This window comes from Gallus gallus, chromosome 6 (assembly GCF_016699485.2).
Source record: "Gallus gallus isolate bGalGal1 chromosome 6, bGalGal1.mat.broiler.GRCg7b, whole genome shotgun sequence".
NCBI lineage: Eukaryota > Metazoa > Chordata > Aves > Galliformes > Phasianidae > Gallus > Gallus gallus.
Window position 1 is genome coordinate 27,468,675 of NC_052537.1, and position 24,433 is coordinate 27,493,107.

The 24,433-nt window shown below is 41.7% G+C and overlaps 1 protein-coding gene and 2 long non-coding RNA genes across 4 annotated transcripts in view; 2 read left to right on the forward strand and 1 right to left on the reverse strand.

The window, feature by feature from the left end:
* On the forward strand, nt 1-8,077 carry TECTB (tectorin beta). Of its 2 annotated transcripts, none has more exons than XM_015288596.4 (11): nt 1-89; nt 952-1,040; nt 2,815-3,005; nt 3,408-3,550; nt 3,637-3,709; nt 4,652-4,755; nt 4,831-4,914; nt 5,068-5,230; nt 6,491-6,560; nt 7,395-7,427; nt 7,880-8,077. In XM_015288596.4, exons 2-11 carry the CDS (start codon nt 965-967, stop codon nt 7,930-7,932), a joined length of 990 nt encoding a protein of 329 aa, XP_015144082.1. In that variant the 5' UTR covers nt 1-89; nt 952-964; the 3' UTR covers nt 7,933-8,077. The 2 variants fall into 2 exon arrangements, with proteins under 2 accessions (XP_015144082.1, NP_990694.2); NM_205363.2 differs by having other exon boundaries at nt 1-85.
* LOC124418092 overlaps nt 8,032-24,433 on the reverse strand; it is a 24,416-nt gene continuing 8,014 nt past the window's right edge. The window contains exons 2-3 of the long non-coding RNA XR_006939784.1: nt 14,725-14,826; nt 8,032-8,695 (exon numbers count right to left, since the gene is read on the reverse strand). This is a non-coding gene — a long non-coding RNA (uncharacterized LOC124418092). The remainder of the gene's footprint in view (nt 8,696-14,724; nt 14,827-24,433) is intronic.
* LOC121111208 overlaps nt 20,000-24,433 on the forward strand; it is a 7,009-nt gene continuing 2,575 nt past the window's right edge. The window contains exons 1-2 of the long non-coding RNA XR_005861002.2: nt 20,000-20,115; nt 20,437-23,023. This is a non-coding gene — a long non-coding RNA (uncharacterized LOC121111208). The remainder of the gene's footprint in view (nt 20,116-20,436; nt 23,024-24,433) is intronic.

Sequence of the window (24,433 nt, forward strand, 5' to 3'; positions counted from 1 at the left end):
GAGGACATCTTGGGAAGAGACGGCAACGCAGCTACTGGAATAAGACCGCAATGAAAATCTGAAATACTTAATCCCCTCCTCTCTTGTAGGTATTATACTTCATTTATTGCAGAATGCATAGGATTATAAGTAGAAGGGGTTGTCACTGAAATGTCATGTGTAAGCTTTTTATAAATGTATTTAGAAAGAGGGTGACTGAAAATGTTGAAATTGATTTCTTTTCTTGGGAATGCTTAATGGGCAAGACATCTTTCTTTACCTAAATTATACTGCTTAATTCTGACACTGTGCTTGGTAATACAGATATGAGGGCAGACACTGGAGAGTGTCTACAAGGGCAAATAGGAGCGCAGCAGTCCCAGCCCCACAGCCTGCTCTGTGCCGGAGGGTGTTTCTGCCCACGGGAAGCAGCTTGCAGGGCTGAGGCCTGCGGTGGAGATGGAAACTACAGCCACACAGCATAATTACTGCTAAACTTACAGTTTTCAGAACAGAGAAATTGTAACAATTAGAAACACCTACAAGAAGTTAAGATTATATACGTCAGGATAGACATCAACACAGAATAATTTTTGCATTACATTACTAAGCACAGTGTGTATATTAGTTGCAGAGCATTTCTTCCAGTAATTTCAATTGTCTCTTTTTTTCAGCTCCCATTATTTCAATTTCCTTTAGTTATACTAACGACTCTTTAAAAGCACAAAAATATCCTAGAATAACTTTAAATCGGCACTAAAATGAAACAGTAAAACTGTCATAGTAGTGATCCATTGATAATAGTGGTCTTGGAAATACATGTCTTTTTGACGCAATTGAAATTGGATGATAACATCAGCAACATTATTTCTCTCTGCAAGACTGACAAGTTTAAATAGTAGCTAGTTTAACACTTTCATGTCTTCCAGTTAGGAAGGCAAATTCAGCTTTTTTTTCCCCCTGTGTCCTCAGGTCATTGCAAGAAATGGTGGCTGTTACTGTTTATCTGATGGTCATCTTGGCTCAAGCTTTTGCAGGGCCCTGCACTCCAAATAAAGCAGGTAGAATTACTCAAGTCTCCCATGCTCTTTTCTTGTATTTAAGCAGCCAAAGTGTTGTTTTCCATTTAAAGCTGCTTTTCTTCAGAGAGTTAAACTGTAGGTTCTGCAGAGTTAACCCTCATATTTCCTTTATTGATTTATTTCCAGACAGCATAGTAAAGCATACACTACTAAGGTCCTACCTCTCTACAGAACTAGAATGCTTAACTCTGCAATAGCCACAGTGCAATAAAGTTAAGTGTGAATAGAATTCAGATCTAAGTTGGCAAATAAAAGAGCAGCAATTAGAAACTGGCCAAAATAGTCACAGTGCTGCTGATCTCTGCTGCCTGAGCTGGGCTTAAGTCCTCCTGACTGCAGTCTAATGACTGGTGCTGAGTGAGTGACATGGGCTGAGCTTCTGAACACCACTGCTGTACTTAAAAATATAATGGTCATCATCAAAGTTGAGGCCATAATTACACTCTGATTTCTGCCTAGACGCTCAAATGATCTGGTGTCAGACAAACCTTCACTGCACAGTTCACTAAAATTAAGAAACACTTTAGGAACGTGTTGGAATACGCCTCAATAGAGAATCATTGCACTGAATGTGTGGCATGCATGTATATAATAATAGACCAGTGTATGCTACTGCCAGTAACTTCACGGTATATTTTAAGTATTTGGCCCTATGTCCACCTATTTCAGTGCCCTCCCTTGCATAAGGAGTTTCTTAGAGCTGAAGACCTTCCACAGTTGTGAAGTCACCATCTCTGACCACCAACACAAGCAGAACAAGCCTGCATTTGTTGATTTGAACGAAGCAAGCTATTAAGGTCCCTATATGATTTTCCCCACACAAATTCCCAACTCCTGCCAGCATAGGAAGGCTGAAGAATCAGGCTTTTATCACGAAGATGAGAGTGTTGGAAGTTTTAAAATAGACAAGTAGTTCTGGGCAGAGCATTTTTGTGTTTGTTTTTTTAAGGCAGTTATTGGTACTCCTTCTCAATTTTCAGTTCACCGGTGTTTAGTCAGTATTTCCATTCAAATTCACATCACACCCTCAAATTCACACTGCCTGATTCTCTTTGAAAAAGGCTCAAATCTTCTGACACGACGAAGCAATTAGTCTCAGTTACTATGTTCAATATTCGTTGTTCTAGCAGTAACCATACAAGGAAACAAATTGCAGTACTATTAGCTGTCACTGTTAACAGGCCTAGGCTTCTCAGTTGATCTACACTAACACTGCTAACACGGCTAGGCTCTTTGGTTCATTTTTGGATCTTAGCTTCTAATACCGAAATTGTAAAACTTGTTTGCACTGGCCCCTCTAGATCAAACACCGCTACAGAAAGATGCAGACCCACTGCAACCTAACAAACAACTTCGGTGATATTATTTTTACAGTGCCAGTGTCATTCCACCAACAGTAGCCAGCTCCGCAGCTCTATAATCCAACGTGACATTACAGTGCAGCAGTTCTTCACCTCAGTGTATTTGTTCCTTAATCAGCTGCTCCAGAAAGATAAAAGATGTGCATGAAGTTCTATGTTGATTAGAAAGCAAGGACAAAACTCGCTCAGGGAGGACTGAATTTAACAACCCTGAGGTCAGTTCTGTGTAGCACACGCTGTTCCCATTCCCTCGCTGCTAACATTAGGGGACCTTCCAGCAGATGCTCCCACCCACAGGATTTAAATCCCCATGGAAAGCAGATGTGCGGACTTGTCTTTCTGAAAGGAAGGCATTCCTGAATGTCACTGTAGGCATATTGTTTTCCTTTCAGATGTAATTCTGGTATACTGCTATCCTAGAACCATCATTACAAAAATTCCAGAGTGTCCTTATGGATGGGAGGTCAATCAGCTGGCTCTTGGAGGCATTTGTTACAATGGGATCCATGATTCAGGATATTACCAATTCACAATCCCAGACCTGTCACCTAAAAATAAATCATACTGTGGGACGCAGTCAGAGGTAAGACTTTCAGATCAATATTTCTGACAGATAACACAGCACAGCCTGAGCTGGGTTCAGGAATTGGCTGGATTCACTTGAAAGAGCCCATTTGGTTCCAGTGGGCTTTAAGTACTAATGAAGAGAGGGCAATTCAGGTATCAGGTCTCTTTTTAGATTCAGGAGAATTAAATAGTCATGTTCTGCACCTACAGGCAAAATACACACAGGTTTAATGTTATTAGCCTGTGTGCCTGTCACTCATTTGCATGCAGACACACAATATGAAAAGCTACAAAACCACGTTTCCTTGGGAATGCTGTTTTGTCACAAGGTTGAATCCTCATATTTCAACATCCCAGGTTGTTCCTGGTGCCTCAAATAGTCACTGTTGCATATATGTTTCTATTTTACCACCTACAGTTTAAGAACCCTGTTTATCACTTCTACAACTCCATCGTCTCCAATGACTCCACAGTGATCGTGAAGAGCCAGCCTGTGAATTACTCATTCACCTGCACGTACAATGCCAACTACTTGGTGAACCAGGCTGCCTTCGACCAAAGGTAAGTCTTGGTCTGGCAGTGAGGCTCACTCCTTTTTAAGCCCCAGGTTCCACTCATACAGAGTGATGTGGTTTTCATATCCCTAGGGTGGCCACCGTCCATGTGAAGAATGGGAGCTCCGGCTCATTTGAAAGTCAGTTATCCCTCAACTTCTACTCTGTAAGTGTTCTTTGCCACTCAGCTTTTTGCCTTCACCTTCCACAAACTCCAACAGGAAAAAAGGGCTGCTGCTCCTGACTTCTGCATGTCACGGAGCTTACATTACCAGCCTGCAGCAGATGATTACAGCATGGTTTGTACAGGCCCTTGTTTCCAGTGATTAACAGGGATATAACTTAAACCAAACAGAGCAGACACATGCCAACTGTTCATTTAATTCCTCCACGAGGCAGCTTTTTCTGCTGACTGGTACATTTCTAACATGCTGACAAGTTTTATAAAGAAAAAAGCAAAACTTGTTGGTAGTCCCACTCAAAGAGCAGCAGCATGCACCTACACACACCGCCACTATGACATTGTCTCTATAGGAATAGAACAGCTCTGTGCATGTCCCTTGCAGTCTGCTTCCTTGTCCTCTCATCTGGCAGACATTTCATGTTCCCCAAAGATCCTGCTGGAATTTTACTTCCAGCATTCACCCATGGATATCAGGCTGATCTTTTGAAGCACTCCTCTCCTCCCCACAGCTACTTCATGCTGTTCCTGATCTTTTCCCACCAAAGCACACTCTAAAGCACCAAAGCAGCTAGAAAAAGCACAGCTCCTTCACTCAATTCCCACTCCATACAGTCATCTCCAGTGCCCCACTCCTACCCGCTTCTCCCAGCAGCTCTGGTTCACAAGGGCAGCAGCAGCAGGCCCACTTCCCACTCATGCTCTCATTCCACACGTCCCACATCCCAGTCAGCAGCAAACTCTGCCACTTATTGCTATTATGAAATTGCAATAGTCTTACTACTAAACACAGATGTTAGAACTCACAGGTAGTAAGAACCCAGGCTTCTGGAGTCCACCTCTCCAGAGCTGTCTGAAGTTGCCATGTGCCTCTGCTTTGCATGGTGCTTGTAACATATGATGCCTTTCCCTCTTTTTCTTTCAAAGAATGCCAAGTTTTCAAGTATAAAAGAAGCCCCTTTTGTCGTCGAAACATCAGAAATTGGTTCTGACATATTTGCTGGCGTGGAAGCTAAGGGCTTAAGTGACAGGTATGTGAAGAAAGGAATGACAATAAATCTACAATTGGGATGCTGTGTGCTGATCTGGTGCTTGTGCCTTCCCAGGTTCAAAGTTGTTCTCAACAACTGCTGGGCAACGCCCTCCTCAGAGTACTTCTACCAGGTGCACTGGCCTCTGATCACCAAGGGGTAGGTGCTGGTGGGCCTGGGGAGCTGCCCTACTGTTTCCCAGGCACACACAAGCAGGAAGTGGCCCACAGCTGGGGAAATGTCTTCCCCAGACCATGACTTCAGGACACGATTCACGTGTCAAGTTCTGACATTTCTCCACATGCTATACAGGTGTGCCTCGGACTTCTCCATTGTCGTCCATGAGAATGGGAAAACAAACCGTGCGACGTTTCAGTTCAATGCCTTCCGCTTCCAAAACATCCCCAAGCTGTCCAAGGTCTGGTTGCACTGTGAGACACACGTCTGCGACAGCGAGAAGTTCTCCTGCCCAGTGGTAAGGCCTCCCTCCAAGGGAAACACACAGAGCTAATTTTAGACAGAGGGTGACTCAGGGGCACGCCAGGTGGGGAGCAGGCATTAGATAGAACCACCACCATGGATTAACCCGAGTGGTGGTCTGTGCACCCTGATCCCTATCATGCCATGGGCACTGAGTGCAGCATTGAGCAATTTGTTTGGAGGTATTGAGAAATAATGTAGTCGTTTTAAAACCTCAGTTTTTGTCAACATTGCAGACTATGCTCCTGTTTGGCAAACAGCTACAGCTAAACAGAAGCCTAAAAAAAAACGGAGAAAGTAGAGCACTTGCCATTTTACCATATATTTCAGTGCTACGGGCAACCTAGCTCAAAGCTTGCCTCTACTCAAAAAATCCTCCCAGTCCTCTTTCCTGGAGGAAGTTCCTTTCTGCTACCCCACAGCACATTACTGCTCTTGGAGCTGCCCTGTTCTTCAGGAAATACATAAATAGTCACTGGAGAAGGAATACTGGGATCACAGAGCAGGTTTCTGCAGCCTTAGGTGAGAATGAGAAGGAGAACGCGAAGGAGAATGCTACTCAGGCATGCTATTTTGCACTGGGGGCATGTACCAATCACACCAAGTGATGCAATGGTTACTGAGCTATCTTTCTTTAAAGACTTTCCTACCTCCTTCAGGAAATCAGTGCTTCAAGGCTGCACCAAGCATGGCAGAACCACAATTTATACATTCTGAGATTATAAAAATGCCCAAACTGCGGACCTGCAAAGTTAGGGAATGGACAAGGACCTCTGATCTAGCAACCACTGCCTCTCATACAGATCTTGTCAGCAAGAGACATTAGATCTGGATAGAAGAAGATCTGAATGGAAGGGATTTAGTGCTTCCTCTTCATATCCAATGAAGAATTACAATTAGCAACAATAAACAACAACAGAAGTCTTCACAGTGGTCATAGGTTAAATAGATGGAGCTCAGCTACCCCCTTCCTCTTTGACAGAAGGCTTGTTTGAAGCTGCATGGGAAGGGCAGCCCACTGACAGCCACCATACAGGCACACCAAAATCCTCATCAAATACACAGCAAAAGCTCTCCCTGAGCACCAAAAAGCCCCAGTGATTACAGAAAAATAAAAAACAGTCCCTAGAAAACATGCAGCAAAATTGATAGAGATTTCATTTACTTGGTTGGAAACATAAGAACTGGGTTTGGATGTATACGTACATATAATAATCTTGGGGGGTATACATGGCTTTCTCTCTGATCTCTTGAGACATGTGACAAACGAAAACAGCGCATGGAACAAACCGGAGGTGTTTTAGTGGCGGAGATCTCTGTGCGCAGTAAGTGGACGGGTTCCTGGGGTGGTGCTCCCTTTGGGAAGCAGCAAACCTCCTGGTTTGGGGTTGTGACAGATTTGCTCAGTGAAACTCACCTCATTTACAAAGTGAGTAAATGCACCCATTTGGCATTAATTGATAAGTGGCCAAACCACTTCCACAGCAAGTTAGCGATGTGAATCCTGGTCACCCAAATTTGACCTCAGCAACAGCCCAGACAATCTCTGATGGGATACACATAAGTGGGAGAGAAGCCAGGCTTAAGAGAAACAGGAAAGCAGCACTGAGGCTTTCTTTGCACTTATGGGGGGTTCTTCAGCATAACCAGAAATCCAGCATGTCAACCCCACATGCCCACCACTCCTAATGTGAACAGCCATCGATTCTTCCCACTGCAGACCAAAATGTTTTACTTCCAGCTGCTGCCTCCTGGCGGCAGGAATTTCTCCCTGAGCTAGTTTGGTTCTGCAGGTACCGCACGACTTTGGATACAAGTCCTTGGAACAAGGTATGCCCACATCATGCTTTCACTAAAGACCTTCATACTGGTTTCGCAACCACATCCACACTATCCTGCTAGCCAGCATAAATTACAGGTACATATGCAGTGGCATTATGGACAATCAGAATGTTGCACCAGTAAAACGCCACTAATTTTATAAAATAAAAGAACTGGAGGATCCTTTTATAACATCAAAGAGTAAAGCCAAGAGGAAAAAATACCCAGAATTTCAAAGCATAGCCAAGTTATCTGCTTTTACAGAGCATGCTGGTGCACTTTGCCCTATTTAAAACATGCCATTCAAATGTTATCTTTTTCTCTTATTTAATTTACAGACAAAGGTTTATCCAGATTTTACATGCTCTCAGGTAAGCAGCAAAATCTCACAATGATTATATCAATCCCAAATATAGATCCTGAGTGGCCCTGTCAGAGTAAACTCCATAGCTCTGAATTTTGTAATTTTGACAGAAGGAAACATTTCAAAATCAAATCTGATCTCTCACTGCTTTCCTCCTGTAGGCACTTCCTTCCACCTAGACAATGAAATTATATCAGTAACTTCCAATACTAAGCAGTAATTTCTCTTCTTTCCACACACTCTTCCCCAAAAGGAACAAACATGCTTCGCTGGGTTAACAGAGATGCTTGGAAAGCATTTCTATTGGAGCTGGTTTGAAAGCCTTTTCAAAGCTTGGTTGCTAAAACCTGATATGGTAACAGAGCCACATTAGGGCATGTAGTATTTTAGTAGGGGTGGGAAGAAAACATGAAAGGCAGCTGATGGTGAAGTACTCACATTAAGTCTTTTCTTTTGCAGATGTTATCTTCCACCTACTCTTCGCAATTGGCTTTTGTGCCATTTTATTATAAAACTCAGCTTAGCTGCATTTCTTAACATTTCCCAATCCTGGACTGGGACTTCTTTACTAAAGATGTTTATTTCACAGAAGAAAAATTGACGTCACCAAAAAACCTTGTGCACCATTTCACCAGATAAATAAACTATTCCACAAGCCTTGTGTCTCTGGTATTGGAGAGCCTCAAAGCAGCTGTGCCCCTCCCAGATCCCTGCAAACACTTTAAACTAGGGAAAATAAAATGGCTATGTGTTTTACTGATGCCTCCTCGTACAGAGCTGTGACACCAGTACTGTTTGTTTCTACATGGAACATAAGGATATTCAAACTCTGCATTTTTCACTGACAAATTTCCCTTCACATCCCCATTCCTTATCACCCTCAATGCAGTATCATACTTCCCTTCAGGCCTGGTATGGCAAGGCCATGAACACTTCAGCTTGATCTGTAAAGCCTCTCAGCACCATGAAAACTAACCTGGCAGACAATGGGAGAAAATAATGCCTTTTATGAAGCAATAGTTCAGAAGCCCTAGGAATTACCTGACATTTCTTTCCTGTTTCTCAGCATTGATTGGGTGGGTGAAGTAGAGCTCAGCACACTCTGCAGTAGGTATGGTGCTGTTGGAAACAGGCTGCCTTGCGACTGGACAGGCAGCATGCTGAACATATGCATGGTATGGATGTGAAGTAAGCACAGCTGAGGCTGGAAAACAAGGCAGTGTGCTTTAGGATACATCCTTGGATACAGCAGGGTTCAGGTGCTAGTTCTTGCATCTAAGAAGAAATCAATAGAAAGGGAAACAGTGATTACTGAAGAGCAGGACATATCAGGGCAGAACATCTGAAAACATCAGGTAAGAAACATTCCTAGACACTTTCCATGAAGCTTTTGGTAACCTAACGGTGAAAGCAAGAATGACTACAGCTATTACTACAGTCATGCCCTTTCCAAGCTGCCATATAGAAGTACATTTCTCTCCTCTGCAGTTCTGAAGGGAATTTTCTAACTTGAGGCACGGTGAACACAGTGATGCAACCTCAATCCCTCATTGGCTTCAGAATGTGAAGAGAGTTGGATCTCTGCAAAGTAGTCTTCTTAGAAATGGGAACCAAGAGGACTGCAAACATCTTGAAGCAGCATCCCTATGTCAGCTGTTCTTTTGGCAGCATCTTTTGCCTTCTTTGGTATTCTATACTCCCATTGTTCCAAATTGGGGTGAACTGTTCTGAAGAGAAGAACATCCCTCTGTGAGCATCATTCTATTACACAGAAACTGCCATACTAAATATGAAAGTTCCTACATAGTTATATTTTCTTCAGCTCATTGTTCTTTTCAAAATAATTATAAAGATAATACATAGCTGGGTCTCTATTTGCTCCTTTAGGTTTAATTTCAGTACATTTACAAAATACAGATGTATTCATAAAAATGGAGAACAAAGCTGTTTAGAGGTTGAGATTCTAGCAGGCAGCATCCACCCTGCCGGCCAAATCGGTCAGCTCTGAAGGAGTGCATTCAGTCACTACGTACAATAGAGGGCACTCTCTTGACAGAATTGTCCGATTCAAACCAGAGTTCAAAGAGCTTGATCGTCATTGTGAGGCAAGTCTTAGTGGCACAAATGTGCCATTAGGCAGAGCAGAGCTATTGTATATTTTGTGCATCACCCAATGTTTTGATCAGAGACCCCGCAGCTGCTTCTCCTCCATTTGCTCTCTTATCCCTCTTCCCAATAACACCCCAACATTTCAAAACCTTCTACCCAGCAGCTTCATCTCTTCAAATTCTCATTTGCCACACGAGATTAACAGCATGACCTCCAAAGCTTGCTTCTTTTGCTTGGCCTTCGCAGCAGTCACTGCCCTCCTCCAGTTGTGGCTATACTGTGCAGAAACCCTTGAGCTGAGCACCCTTGACAGGATGATTCATTTTCTTCCTGATTATGCAATAACGTTTTCATTTGGAACAAACCTTGCATGATTGCAGTGTACCTCCAGATTCCCAGGCCGCCTCCCTGCCCACCGTGGGATGGAGCCTCTGGGCATACATACCTCCCCATGGTTACGGCACTGCACTGAATGCAGTCTGTCCAGCCAGCTGGCTGTGGGCGCAGGATGGGCAAAGCCCTATCAACAGTCCAAGTATGGAACTCTGTGTCTCTACACGAATCATTTCTTGCTAAATAACAGTAACAATAATAATACAGCTCCCAGAGGTGACCGTTAAAAGACCTGTCCCAGAATACAGTACCATATGAATAGGTTTCATCCCCAGAAGTGAGTTAATTACCGTTATTTAAGGTAGTACAAGTTGTCCATCCTAAAGAACTTGCTTAAAAAATGTACTATAATTCACTTTCATTTTTCCTAACCTTTCTTAATAATATTTACTGAGCTAAATATTTTTTTCCAAAATTCAAAAATACAGGTGTTGCAAGTGATTTTAGTGCAAGCTAATGCTTGATAAGCTTCTTAATTTCAGATGCACTGTAACTCTACATCTTTTTTCAGTTGGTGGGGTATGAAGGTGCTTGCCTAGATCTCTGCATCTGCGTGTGAAAGTCAAGCCCATTCGTGGAGATGCAGGGAAGGGAAGGTTAGTTACAGTGAACACAGATAACCTGCTTAGAAGCAGATTTACCCAAAGGTTACAGTTTGGTTTTGTCCCAATTCTTCCTCCTATATGAGCCAACCCCAAAGGAGTAAGGGATTTTATATGCTTGTCACATTTTGTCATTGTAAAGATGATGCACAAGGCCACCAAGGTCACGGCAAGAAATCAGAAGAGCCAGTGAACACACACAGGTATCAAAATAACAACACAGGTTGCAGCACAATAGTGATAGCACAGTGACACACATTTACACAATATTTTGGTCATTGTATATAGGTCACAATTCTGGCCTGTGAATGGTAAGCACCATCAACTGTGATGGCCTTTGACAATTGCTGCATATGCAAATAACAAATAAGGTTCAAGAGAAATTGCCAATGAAAGAGTGAGTGATACCTAACAAAATGTTCAGGAGTACATAGCAGCAAGCGTGCCATCTCTGCAGCCTGCTACTTTCCAGCCTGAACACTCTATACATGACACAGCAAGGTACTAAAGGAAGAGACATCCTGAGCTGTCAGAGCTCAGCTGCACTGTACCCTACAGCTTGGAGATGAACACACTTTCCAGTACATTTTCCTTTGCTGCTGGGAAAACAAACTACTATCCACCTAGTTTTTATTCTGTTCTTCAAAAGCAATTGTGTTAGACGTGTTCCAGTTCTGAATTCTAAGATAGACGCTGTTAAATGCCCCTCTACAAAGCCCACTGGAATGCAAACATCTCTTCTGTTGTGCAATCAGTCTCCAGCCTTCCCAGACTGGTTCCACACTGAGCAGCCTGTGCCTCCTCTCCTGCTAAATTCTCTCTGCGTGTGGTTTCCTTCACATTAACAGCCTCCTCCCACAGACTGGCTCCCTGTGGAGATTTACTTGCTGTGACACAAAACACCACCGGCAGGGATCCCGTTCTGCTGCAAGTTGGCCTGCCTTCCTGCTTATGCTCACCTGCTTTATTATTCAGAAAATAACATCAGTACTTTTCTTCTCACAATGGCACACATCAACAGAAAGATTCAGGAGGTATGTCATGGTGACCTAATTTTAAAGAGATGATTAACTCACAATAGGTAGCATGGACTTGTCAGTAACATGGCCCTGAAGTATGTTTTGAGAAGATCTTGCAGGTTTAAATCACACTATGCTTTCCCATAAGCACACTCAGCATAATGATGCAGTAATGAGTGATGGGAACGGGGAACATTGATCCTACTCCTTGGTGAGTGCTAAAGCTAATGTCTAATGCTAGAGCAGAGGTCTTGTTGCTGTGAAATGTTTGCTCTGCAGTATATATTTACACACTGATTAATAAGCCCTGATATGGGTATTCTGGGCACATTTAATTGTCTTAATGCCCAACACTTCTATAGCACCTTTTAGGGAAAACCTCAGAATACTCCAAAAACAGTAACTAATCTGAAAAACTTAATCCTCCCTATACAAACTGAGGTAGAAGGAATGAAGCAAACAGGTCATAGCAGGGTGGCAAGTCCAACTCCAACTCATCCAAGACACAGGAAATATTACTTGAATAACAGAAATAGTCATCAAGGAAAAATAAGCAGCCTGATCTGATAGTTGAGTATGAATTATGAAATTAGAAAATTTGCAAATTTTCTATTTGTTTCATTTGTATTAGAAAGAGAAAATCCATGCATACAGAAAAATCAAGAGAACAAATGTAAAGGTTGTGATATACAATTAATTATCTATCTGGTGATCTACAATAACAGCCCACAAGAATCAATAGCAAACAGAATGTAAAATTGAAAGGTTAATCACTTGGAAGCTTACACCAACAGGTTTTACCTCACACTTGTGATAGGTGTATCATTATGCCTCAGTGGGTAGCAATTTCTTACCCACTGCTGCACCCAGACCTCCACCCCTGGCTCACCAACAGCCAGACCCAGTCTGTTTACTTGTGCAAATGCCAATAACACAGTCTCAGCTCTCTGGGCATGGAGCCTATCTCACAAGAAATCACAGCCATCAGGAATTTCAAAGGCATCACAGCTATTTCTTCAGTGCAGTTGATCCCATTGAGGATGGGTTGGCTGCCAGCCACCATATAAGCATCATCAGCAGTTTCTACCTTCAGCAAAATCAGTGACGAAAAACCAACTATTCTTTATTAGAGATACTACAGGAAGGGTATAGGACCAACTTCAGTCAACTTTAGATGTGATTCAGACCAGCAGACTAAGCATAAAACCAGCAGTTAAGATGCCTTTTCTCCACTAGTTTCAGTGCTGTCTTCCCAAAAGCTACTTGCCTTGTGGTTGATGGGGGATGCTGAGAGAAATAAAGGTTGATGGATCCAACTATGTGAGAAGAAAACCAAGAACCAAACTCTGCATCTCCACCAGTGTCCAAGCAATAAGCTACAATCCAATGAAATTGAAAAAGGAGGAAAAAAAGGGATAGGTTTTTTTTTGTGATTTGTATTTCTTGTTCACCACCTCTTTCATTTGTCCAATGTCTCATTGTTTTGGAAATGGGCAGATGTTACTGAAAGCTTTTTTTCAAACATTAATAAATATCACAGAATATGATTCATGGAATTCACCATTCATCATGCTGGCCAGTATTGCCTTTGCATTTCTTCCCTGTTTCTCCCCTTCCTCCTTTGCATCCAAAATTAGCTTTTATTTCTATCATCAAGAATACTAGAGAAATACTTTGGTTAGCAATGCATCTGTACAGAGCCTTAATTGAAGAAATCAGGTATTACTAATGACAGATCATGTGTCTTCCTTCCCTCTGCCAACAACTGCTTTGCCCCTTCTGCACCAGTCCCTCTGAGCGATTGATGTTATTTTGCAGCTTACTCATCAAAGAATATCAGAGTGCCATTGGCAGAGATACCTCCCACTAGATAAGGTTGCCCAAAGCCCCATTCAACCTGACCTTGAACACTTCCAGAGATGCTGAGATCCCAACATGCCTACTGGGACCTCTATAAGGATTGCATTAGTTTATCATCTAAGGCTAAGAAACATAGCAAATAGCATAGTGTCAGATTCCAGTAATTCTGTTCTGGTGGCTGGATTTCATGGCAGGGAAGGGACTGACTAGTCTATTTTGTATCACTGGTTTTTCATGACATCCCATAGTTTGATCATGCTTTGGTCTTTCTGCTGCTAAAGATACAGTTCTTTCTCATTCTAGTTTAAATAGTAGCTAGCTGATGGAAGAAATAATTTTGAAAGAAAACAACATTCCATCCAGCATAATTTAATGCTGGCTCCACGGCACCAGACAAAAGACTCAGCCACTTCAAAAGCCTCCCTCTGACAAAAACCACCAGCCACAGCATACAGAAAGTGCTGAAGCAACAGAGCAGGTACATAACACATCTTAAGGTCCCCTACAATAATTGTGGTAACCACAGCTATCTTGGAAAATACAAAGCTGTAGGCTTGCATCCTGACCAAGTTCTATCATAGATTACTACAAAATGAAATACTGACACACTGAAAGGAATACAATTTGATAATCTGACTGTGTGGAGCATAAGGAGGGGAGGTTGCGGTTATGGACAACAAACACAGCTGCAACAGGGAAGGATGTGACTTTCTTAGGTATTTTAAATTTATAGCGTATTTGGAAGCTTTTCACACACAGTAAGATTAATTAATATTTAGCTTCAAGAAGAGATTAAGAGAACATTTGTAATGAGAAGAGCGAGCATTAACGATACTGAAGAACTCTGTCACAGCAGGCAATAACGGTGGTAGATGGATGGTTGGACCAGATGATCTTAAAGGTCTTTTCCAACTTTAATGATTCTATGACTGTACATCAGATGAAGTAACTGTAGTCTGTCCAAAACACCAAACCAACTAAGCGGTGACTGGTTTATTACTTGCCTAACCAACGTGACATCTAGATTCAACTGGCTATTAATCATCTTCACTTCCTCTCTAAACCATGTACCATTGCCGTGGTGGGTTGTCTGGCAGCTATTTCCTTTCTCTGAAACAGCTGCATTTGAGTGGTGAACAAGCTCAGGCACATGCCACAGAGTCTGCAAAGCACTTGCTGTCTGTTAAGTGAAAAGCACAGCCTATTTGTGGTGACAGGTCTTCAGAAAGTGAGCAAAACTCACCCTTCAGTGAGAACTTGTGAGAAGTTTATTTGTTGAATCACTCTTATTGATCAACAATAAAAATGTTAAATTACTTACTTCATTGCGACTGACATTAAACTGCTGGACAACAAAGATGACAAGGTTCCCACTAAGCAGATCTGTTCAACTTTTTGCATAGCGGACTTGACATCTGAAGAGCTGTAGATCAAAACCAAAGATTACAAGTGAAGAGAGGAGGCAAAGAAGCACATACAGTCTTGATGCAGAACAAAGAGAGCTATTGATTGGTACAGACATTACCTGTATTTAATTAAATGGTTCGTCACCGTAAGGCAAACATTTATGTACAGAATTTAATCACATACTTGCCCCTGAAAATTCACTGGGCTATCACTGATTACGTAAACATGTATGGCGTGCTGAAGACCAGTTGATTCTGTTGATGAAAAAGGAATTATTTTGGCAGCAGCTAAACATTGCCACCGACAATTCATCCATTACTCATTCCTGCAAGCAAACCACCTGGATGCAATGCAAGAAGAGTACAGAGCCTCATGCAAGAGACTGTCAGCAGAAGGCTTTGCAGTAAAGAAAAACAATTCCTGCCAGAATATCAAACCAAATCAAGTAATAGTAGAACTCCTGTAAAAAGCATTTCCTTGAGTGACAGTGAGTAGCAACTTTAACCAGCACAGAAACATCTGCAAACAAGACAAAGACAACCAGAAATAGCTTCATTCATCTCCTCCTCTCCCACTCGACTTTTGAGGAGGAAAACTTATTTTCAGAAAAGTGTTGGGTTTTTTTTTGTTTGTTTGTTTTTAGTTAAAAGTTGTAATTTAAAACTTCTTTTTGAGGGGGTGCAATGTTGGCAGTGCTACGTTAAAATCCCAGAACTCCATCAGTATCTTGCAATTTAGCACTTTCCCCATTTTGCAATATAATACTTTCCTGTTACTAAAAAAATGCAGAAGAGGGTATTTCTTCCTCTAGAGGAGTTTTCAAGTCAATTCCCCGTTTTTCTTCCAAACTTCTGAGGGGAAGAATTAAACTCACAGATTTTCTCAATGGTTAAATGCAATAGTAACAAAGCCTGACCTCACACACACCAAACTACTCAAGAAAAACATTCTAGTTTTGATGTCCAACAATATTGAAAACATCTATCAAAGCACCTGACAGTCCTGAAGTAACTGCCACCTCCAGAGCTTTCCCAAGGAATGGACACATCCTTCACAGGTATGGGTTTTATTTCTATTAGTCCAGCATATTGAGGCCGGACAGATCACCTCATTACAGTGAGCACTGACTAATGCTCTTAAGCAGAGATGGTCTGAGCCTGACACAAAGAGCTGAGTCACAGAGCAGTGTTCCGCTCCTGGAAAAGCCATGTGGAAGCAGTGCAGACTCCTGTGCTCTACTCGTGAGATCAGCAGGCTGGCAAGTACACACACCTCACCCAATACTCTTTGAAGGCTCAACTCTAGCTTCAGCAACCTGGGGTTTTCTAACCACAACCCCCTTTGTTGCAACTGTGCAGTTTCTGCCTTCTCTCCCATTGATTTATTCTGTCTTGGCTCTAAACAGTCTGACAGGCAGATAAGTGCACCCTTATCAGGATTTTTCTGCCTTCTTTCTGATCTTTCAGTTTTACTCATATTTCATGATCTGTGTTCCTCTGGGGAAGTTCAGGAAGGACAAAGTTGCTGTTTTGATATGCACTGTTCTCTCAAAGTACTCAATGTGCTGTCCCATGATGTAATGTATGGGAGTGACCTAGGTCAGAGGTTATTATGCTGCAGGCTTCACACATGAACACATCCCTCCTCCCCTCCCCCCAGGTAAGAGCAAAATGTTAATTTACAGTAAGTAAACTGATGTCTTCCTCCTGCAGGTTGTTAGGATGCACCAAGTAAATGGAAAGCAGCACATGCTACTAGCATGGTCTTGGGGCCAAGTACCATGACAGCAACAAGTCTGTCAAAACATCATTATCTTATGCATAATTTACCTAGGCTCTGTGACTTTGCTGGGGCATCTGCTGCTGAATTGCAGAACTGCATCTACATTACATCTACTGGAGAATTCTGTGTCTTTCTAGGGTAATACAGCTGAAGACGATGATATAAGAAGTTTGGAATCTAAGATGATCTTCAGTGATCACAGCTCTCAAAATCTGTGCATTTGCACAATGCACACAACAGAATCCTAGAGAGCTCCTATGCAGAATGCTATGAAACAGTCCTCAGTACAGACATCCTAATTGGAGATATTCCAACAACTGAATCACATAACCATTTAAATTCAGAGTTTTTTGCTCTGTGAATGGTTTGCCTTTTTAAGATACTGGGTATTTTGGATGAAGATCATAGAGGAAGCGTAATACACTCATTATAGACTCAAAGATGGATAGAGGAATTATAGAATCATTTAGGTTGGAATTGTATCAGTTTTAATCACACAGTAATGCTTGCTGAGTGTTCTGACCTGCACTACTCTACTGAAGAGTAGCAAGTAATGTAATATGTACACACAGCAAACTGCAAAGAAGACAGTTGCACTGTTTATCACCATAGTGGTTTTCAGTACTCACTAACAACACACTGCCTCAGCTGCATCCTGGCCCAGAGAAGAACATTTCCTGTTTGTAAAGCATCACATGCCTCCTGCAAGAGCCAGATATAGTTCTCCTTTAAACGTCTAACAAGAACCAAACCCACACTTTTGGAAAGTCTACAGGGAGTCAACCTTTGGCCAAGTGTTTATTACCCACATGACAAGCCAGAAAACATTTCTTTACAGCTAAAACCCAACACTGATCTAAGGAAACAAGCAACAGACTCAACACTATCCCATTTCAATACTCCATAGTACTAGAGAAGTGCTGTGCATTACACTCAGTTTTGCATTCCCAGGTAAGAAGTGCTAAGAGTTACAACCTGATGATATCAAGCTTATTTAACCTTGCTTTGCTCCTTTAATGCATTCCTGCTGATGCATAGTAGGAAAATTGGAATATGTGATCTCATCTTATACAACCAGAGAGCTGTGGGTAAACCCACAAGGCAAACCAGATGCAGTTGACCTCTGTGCAGATGTCTATTTTTTCCTGTTGATGACAAAGGAAACCTAGGATGACTAAGCCTTCAGTTTAAGTAGTACAGTTAAGCACCTACAGCTAATTGATTGCATGTGCACAGAGCATGTGTAATTCAACATCTTCCAGCTGGAGAGACAGGTTGCTTTGTCTTTGAAATGCTCATGTAACTAGGAGCAGAAGTTATCCCACTTCACTTAGTTAAACAATATCAACTAGACATATAACACTCAATAGAATAACTGGTCATACTCATTTTCCATCTTATTTAATAATGTCGTATGTTTAACAACCTCAAATCCAGACAATAAAGGAAAACTGTACCTGAACTGTAACTTCGAGCAGCAGATAATACGTACTTGAAGTTCTCCTGCTGAATGAACACATCTTCTATGTTGTATCTGACTTTAACAAATGTTAACTGAGCTGGTTTTGCACAGATCCATATTTTACCTGCTTACCCCTACACAAAAGCTTCAGGTGAGTGTCCAAGTAACACAGCACAAGTCCAGACAAATACTTCAGACTTTTACGTAGCTCTTCCTAACCATGATGGATGAGAGACAATTTTGGTATAAGTGGCTGAGAAGGATACTGTACAGTGTTGCTATTTGATCACATAAACAATGGGATATCACAACCAGAAGGCCAAAAAAATGTATCCTAGAGATGATGGTAAGATGACAGTTTTTTGTGTTGTAAAATAAAAAACAAACGTTACTTTGTTGTGCAACTCTGAATTGTTCTGTTATCTTCACTCATCCCAACTGTCACTTGGTTCTGGCTTTTGTCTCACAGCTCAGTTTGAATATGAAAAAGTATGAATATTCTATTCATACCTTTACAGTTTATAGTTGTTTTTGTATTTTATAATATCACGAGCAAGTTCCATGATAAACCTTTGACTGTTACCTAATCCAGTTACTGCACAGCTGAAAAATTACCAGATCTGGCATAAATTGCAGATGATGGTTTACCTCTTCTCTGCTCAAGAACAACAATCACCCAGTCAGCCACATACACAGCTCAGCCAATACAGCTTGCTTATAAACCCCAGATCTGTGACCCAGTCATCTGGTGGCAAGTTTGAACCTTCAGCAATGAACTGAGCCAATGTCTTCAGTTGTTGGGCAAATGAAATTGCCCACACCACCTTATTCCCTCTTGCAGGGCCGAGGTTTACTACTGTTATCCTTGGGTAGGATACAACAAGGAAATAATTCCCACATTTTTAACCCACAGATATTTGTCTGACTTCCTTCTATCAAAATACTGGCATTCTTTGCATTACTGGAATAATACTTGTATTGAAAACCAAATCTAAATGGCTTTGGCCTGATATTCTTTTAAGATGGGGCCACACTGAAAGGAAAGAACTTGCAGAATAGGTAGAGAATGCAACAGATGACAAACAGAAATAACAGAGAATTATGTGTTATCCAACTCCTACACAATCAGCAACAGAACTTTTTCTCCCCTTTATGTCTCTACCAAAATCTATGTCCAGTAACTCAAAGCATTGAACAGTTTTTGTCCCTAAGCAGTCTCTGGTTTAAAAAAATATGTGAAGTCACTATACTCAGGAAAAAGTTGCTAAGAAATGAAAGTAATCAAGAAAACAAAAACATTGCAAGCTGAAAGTTAACCATTCTTCCCTAGAAGCATGACCCATTAAACCACTCGCAGCAGCTTTGTGACAGTGCAGAGGAAAAGGCACATCACTCCCTGCAGCAGCACTGGGAGCAGGAGCAGCTGCATGAGTGGCTCTTGGCCATCCTTTCTAAGGACTATTACAGCCTCATTAAAACACTGCAACAACACTCCCCTAGGAGCCACAAACAACTGACACCAAAAATCACACAAGTCTTTCCAACAAACAGTTACTTACCTTTGGCACACTGCTGTAAACTGTATTTTAACTCTGGGTACCAAACTTTCATTAGAGAGATTCCAATATCCAAAAAGCATACAGAAAAGTGTTAAAGAACCATTACTGTAAGAGTGGCTTCATTCAGAAAATCCTTTCCCAACCAGCGTAATTTAATGGGGAAAAAAACAATTCAGACTGAAATTTGTCACTAGTTTGCTCCTGATTTTAGAAGCCATACTGGAGGTGATCTTGTAATCACGTAAAACATCCCACTAACAGTCTAGAGAGACTCCTGGCAGGCAGGGTCCTGTGAAAGGAGCGCTTTCTGGTTTGCAATCTTATGAGTAGGTTGGGTAAATCACTAAGGTGAATGCACTGCATAAAAACAAGTTGTTATTATGTGAGGGTGTAGCTGTCAGTATAAAAGATGGGTGAGTAAGCAACTGAGCAGCAAAGCGCAAGAAGCTAGCAGCAGTGCTAAGGAGATTACAGAAACAGCAGTGATACTGTACTGAAAGAGGTGAGTGACCGAAAACAAACAAAAACTACAACAAAAAAATCTTGAAACCAACAAACTTTTGCTTGCTTTATGCATTTGGGCCTAGCTGATGTTGACAACTCTGTGCTGCCATAGGATTAAGGCTTTAATGATATTTCTGTTCAATCCGGTGTAGTTTGTTCTTTTGTGCTAAGCTTCTTAATAGATGTTAAGATTTTTATGGTTGTATGTATGATGAATATCTTTTCTAGATTATCTACTTCCACACATCATTTTTGCCTTACACTTACTATTATGCTATCACTTTGCTATTATGCTATCATTTGCTTTCTGGGACTGAAGATGAGTAAAAGAAAGAGGATGGAGAGAAACCCTAACTCTTGTGAGAACTTTTTCTGCCTGGACATTTGGAAAGAGCAGAAATAAACATCAGATAAGCGACCACTAGAGAGTACAACCAATTGTCAAGCACATGGACTGGATAAAATGCCATATAAAGACAAGGAATCAGTTTATACCGGTACGTATTTATGAAGACTATGCTGACTTACTGAAAGGCTGGAAGAAAGCAAAATAGCATTGGACCCACTTGGAAAAAAAAAGACGACCCAGCAACAACATGGATGCTATTTTTTTTTTTTCCCTAAATAATGAAGTCATAACAGTACTAACAGTATATACTACACTGATGACTGCACAGAACTAAGTGAAGCCATCGACAGTATTGATTGGATATACCTCACTGTCCCAGACAAACACCATAGGGTTTTTTGGTTGTTGTTGTTTGTAAAACAAAAATAATTGCAAAATCAAGAGATAAAGAGGATTCAAGTGAGATGTAATCTAGCTAGGTGTTACAGAGGTGTTTCCCAATGTGACTTCTTGCAAAAACTTAACCTGAAGGAAAAAAAAATTAAAAGCACCAGTGTGCACCAGCTTTGAATGGACCAGAAATAAAGGAAAGTAAAGAAAGACTCACTGCTCCCAGCACCTGTCAGGATCTCCAGTGCCCTGGGTTTTTCCTCCAGGTTCGCTGAGAGGCTGAGCTTGAACACCTTCTACATTAGTTTCTGCTTTACCTTTGCATTTGAGACCACCTCTTCATACATTTGGACAACAAACTGGGATCTGGAAGTATGACATTCATATGAAATAATTAATGATACTACTTACACCAAAGGTATTACAACAGCATGTGGGTGTTTAAAATGAAGTATGGTATGTGGCTGCTATCAGAAGGAAGTCTCAATCATCTGTGCTCCTCAGCATTGGCTGAAACATGAGCAAGTTTGAAATCACAGCATGCAGAACAAGGTCTTACTATGGGACAAATCATTTTTGTGCAGTCTATGCAGCATATGGAGCAGATACTGCTTATTATGGCCAAGTAGTTTTTAGTCTTTACAAAGCACTGAACTGATTTGCCAAATGCTCATTTATTTAATTAATGATCCATTTCTCACTGATTATGATGCTTTGACATTTATAGATTGTATAGCATTTATGGCACGCTACTGCAATCAGAGACAGATTACATTACATGATACAGACATTGACTCTTTTTGGTTGTAGTAACTGCCTCCAGGAAGGTTTCAAGCTGAATGTAAGCAGTTACAAGCAGAGATGTGCTGTTACAGGAATATTTTCTAGCACTCACCTTACTCCTGAATAATTCTACCGGGAAGCACATTCTTTGGATTTCTATAGAGCCAGCCAAAATGCTGCGACTGCAGTCTCAGCCAATTCATTTAAAGCTACATACAGCTGGATAAGCAAAGCTCAAGGCACACCCCTGGGACAAGCCATACTACAGCAGGTGCTAGATCTGAGAAGTTAAGGAAGGAGCAGGCTGTGTGCCAAAGGAGAGACAACACTCAGGGGCTCTTAGTGGCCTTGAGAACAGGAAGGTCCCACAGTACAGCGGTGAATCTTGGCTATGCACTATGCTGTGGATGAAATCGCTGCCTCACACTTGAAAGGAACTGCAGGCAGCAAGAAGAGAGACTGAAGCACTGTCCTGGATTGTACATAAGTGGGGCTGCAGAAGGCCTGCTGAAAGTCAGTTAAAGCACTTCTCAGATTTGTATCAACTGTGGCAAGTCATTTTAGGAAGCAAACAAAACAAAACAAACTTAACTGGAGAGTACCAAGACTGGAATTAAAATAACACAAATTCCACTCAGCTGTATCTGCCTTCTTGCTTGTTAGGTTTGAAAGATCCTCAAAGCAAACTTGAGCTCAGCCAGCATTCAGAAACTGCTAGAGACAAAAGAACTGCCTTCCCAACCAGCTCTAACATTGATCGCTTCTAGAAACTGCTTTGTAGGAAGCACCCCAGAGAGAAGTCAGCCCCTCGTTGGAGAGCAGCACAGATCCGACTGCAAGAAGGTGGCCTGCAGCCACCAACAGCTCCAGAGCTCGGTGTAGCTGAAGAGTAAACCTTGCCCGGACATACTATTAAGTGCTTTCCGCCTGTTACTTGTTAGAAATAACAGACAAACAAACCTCCTTCCCTCCCACTTCCCCACAGAAAACAACAGCTTCATAGCACAAGCAATAGGATTCCACATCTGGCTCAGGCCCAAAGCATTCCACATCAAAGGCGGCGAGAAGTGGCGGGAGCACCGCGTTCACACACGGTGAGCTGGGGCTGAGCACGTACAGAAGCTGCAGTCCCCACATCCTCCTCACCCCACATTTCTCAGCTCACTGCAGCAACTATGTGCAGCAGACTGGGGTCTCTTTGGCCATGGCAGACGAGCAGCAGATCCTCAGGATGAATTTAGAGCCAGTGACGCCATTTCCGGTAAAAATTTGTTCCTCCCTTCCCTCTTCCCAACAAGATGAAGTACACAAACTGCAGCCCAGGTTAAAAGTTCAGCCTACACTGAGGGAACCTGCACTGTGATGAGAACAGACTTACCCCAAGGTAAGCCTGTAACCCCTTCTTGCATGAAAAGCTGAATAGTAGGCCAGTACTTCGCATTTGGAGATGAAAAAAAATCATAGACCAGAGCTTTTCACCTGAAGTTTTAATGTGCTCCAATAGAAGAGAAAAGCTTTAGAGAGAAAAAAGCTGCTCCTCTTCTTTCACACTTTTTTTCCCCCCCCTTAAAGCACAGTTTTGTCTCCCTACTGTTCTCACTAAAGTCTTTTCTCCTTGACTTGGAAACGGACCAGGAACTTAGTTCACAAAATGTTGTTTAACTTAACCACCATTTAACTTGATTAAACATTGTTTATTATTATTCTTTTTTAACATATGTGCAAAATTTACTAGGAAGCCAGAAGGTTTCTAAGGTTTTTAAAAGGCTAAAGGTTTAAAAATATGCATCTAATTTGGGCCGTGATATTTTGGGTATAAAAACACAGCTCAGATTTTAATGTCTGCCTATGTATACTGGATATAATTTCAGCAACCAGAAACTTTGTATTTTGGAATGCATCAATGTCAAATTTTAACAGTGGGAAAAGATTTGTTAGCTTTCAGTTTAGATGTGTGATTTCAAACTTAGAAGAAAGTAAGCAAAAGACTCAACAGTGGAAGGATGTCAGTATCTTTTACTGAGAAAATAGTTGAGTATCATGCTCAGTGATGTACACCACAGTAATCTGTGAGCTCAGAGACAAAAGAAATGTATCAGAGGAAACAGAGCTCTCACATGAACTCCTCCTAGCTCCAGAGAAGAACAGCTTCCTTCCAGATACATCCCTCCAGAAAAGCTTGTAAAAGGAACACAATATTTCAGCATATACACCAAAGCAGTCAAGCTGCATCTTGCCAGGGGTGAGGGAAGCAACCAAGCCAGCTATTAGGCAAAACCTTCACCCACTGCAGCACTTCCCACTGAGACTGGGAAGCCACTGGTCCAAGCATCACGCTCAAGTAAAAGAACCCCAGAATCACTGGACTGGGAAAAAAGCAAACCACAGGACATCATAGTCCACCTCATCTCCTTCTGGACAATCTGGCCTAAAAGAGCTGAAATACTTGCCTGCTGAACATGAAAGATGAAGGCACTAAGAGGCCTCATTGCATCACAGACACAATCAGCATAAACAAAAGCCAGGGTAAAGTTGGTACTGAAGGGCACACTAAGTGGCAGTACACCTGAACCTGAGACACATGCCTCCTATTCCTCTTTTTATTCTGCTGGTTCAGTTTCTTTGGCTGTCACCAGATTTTAAATAAATAATCCTAATTTACCAAGGATTTTGGCTTAACCAGAGCAGATAAGGAAGTTCCAAATCCCCAGGCAACCTAGGTAAACACCTCCAACTACCAGCAAATGGTCCAGAAGCAGCAGTAGATGGCACTCAGTGCCCTGTGTTGCTCAGG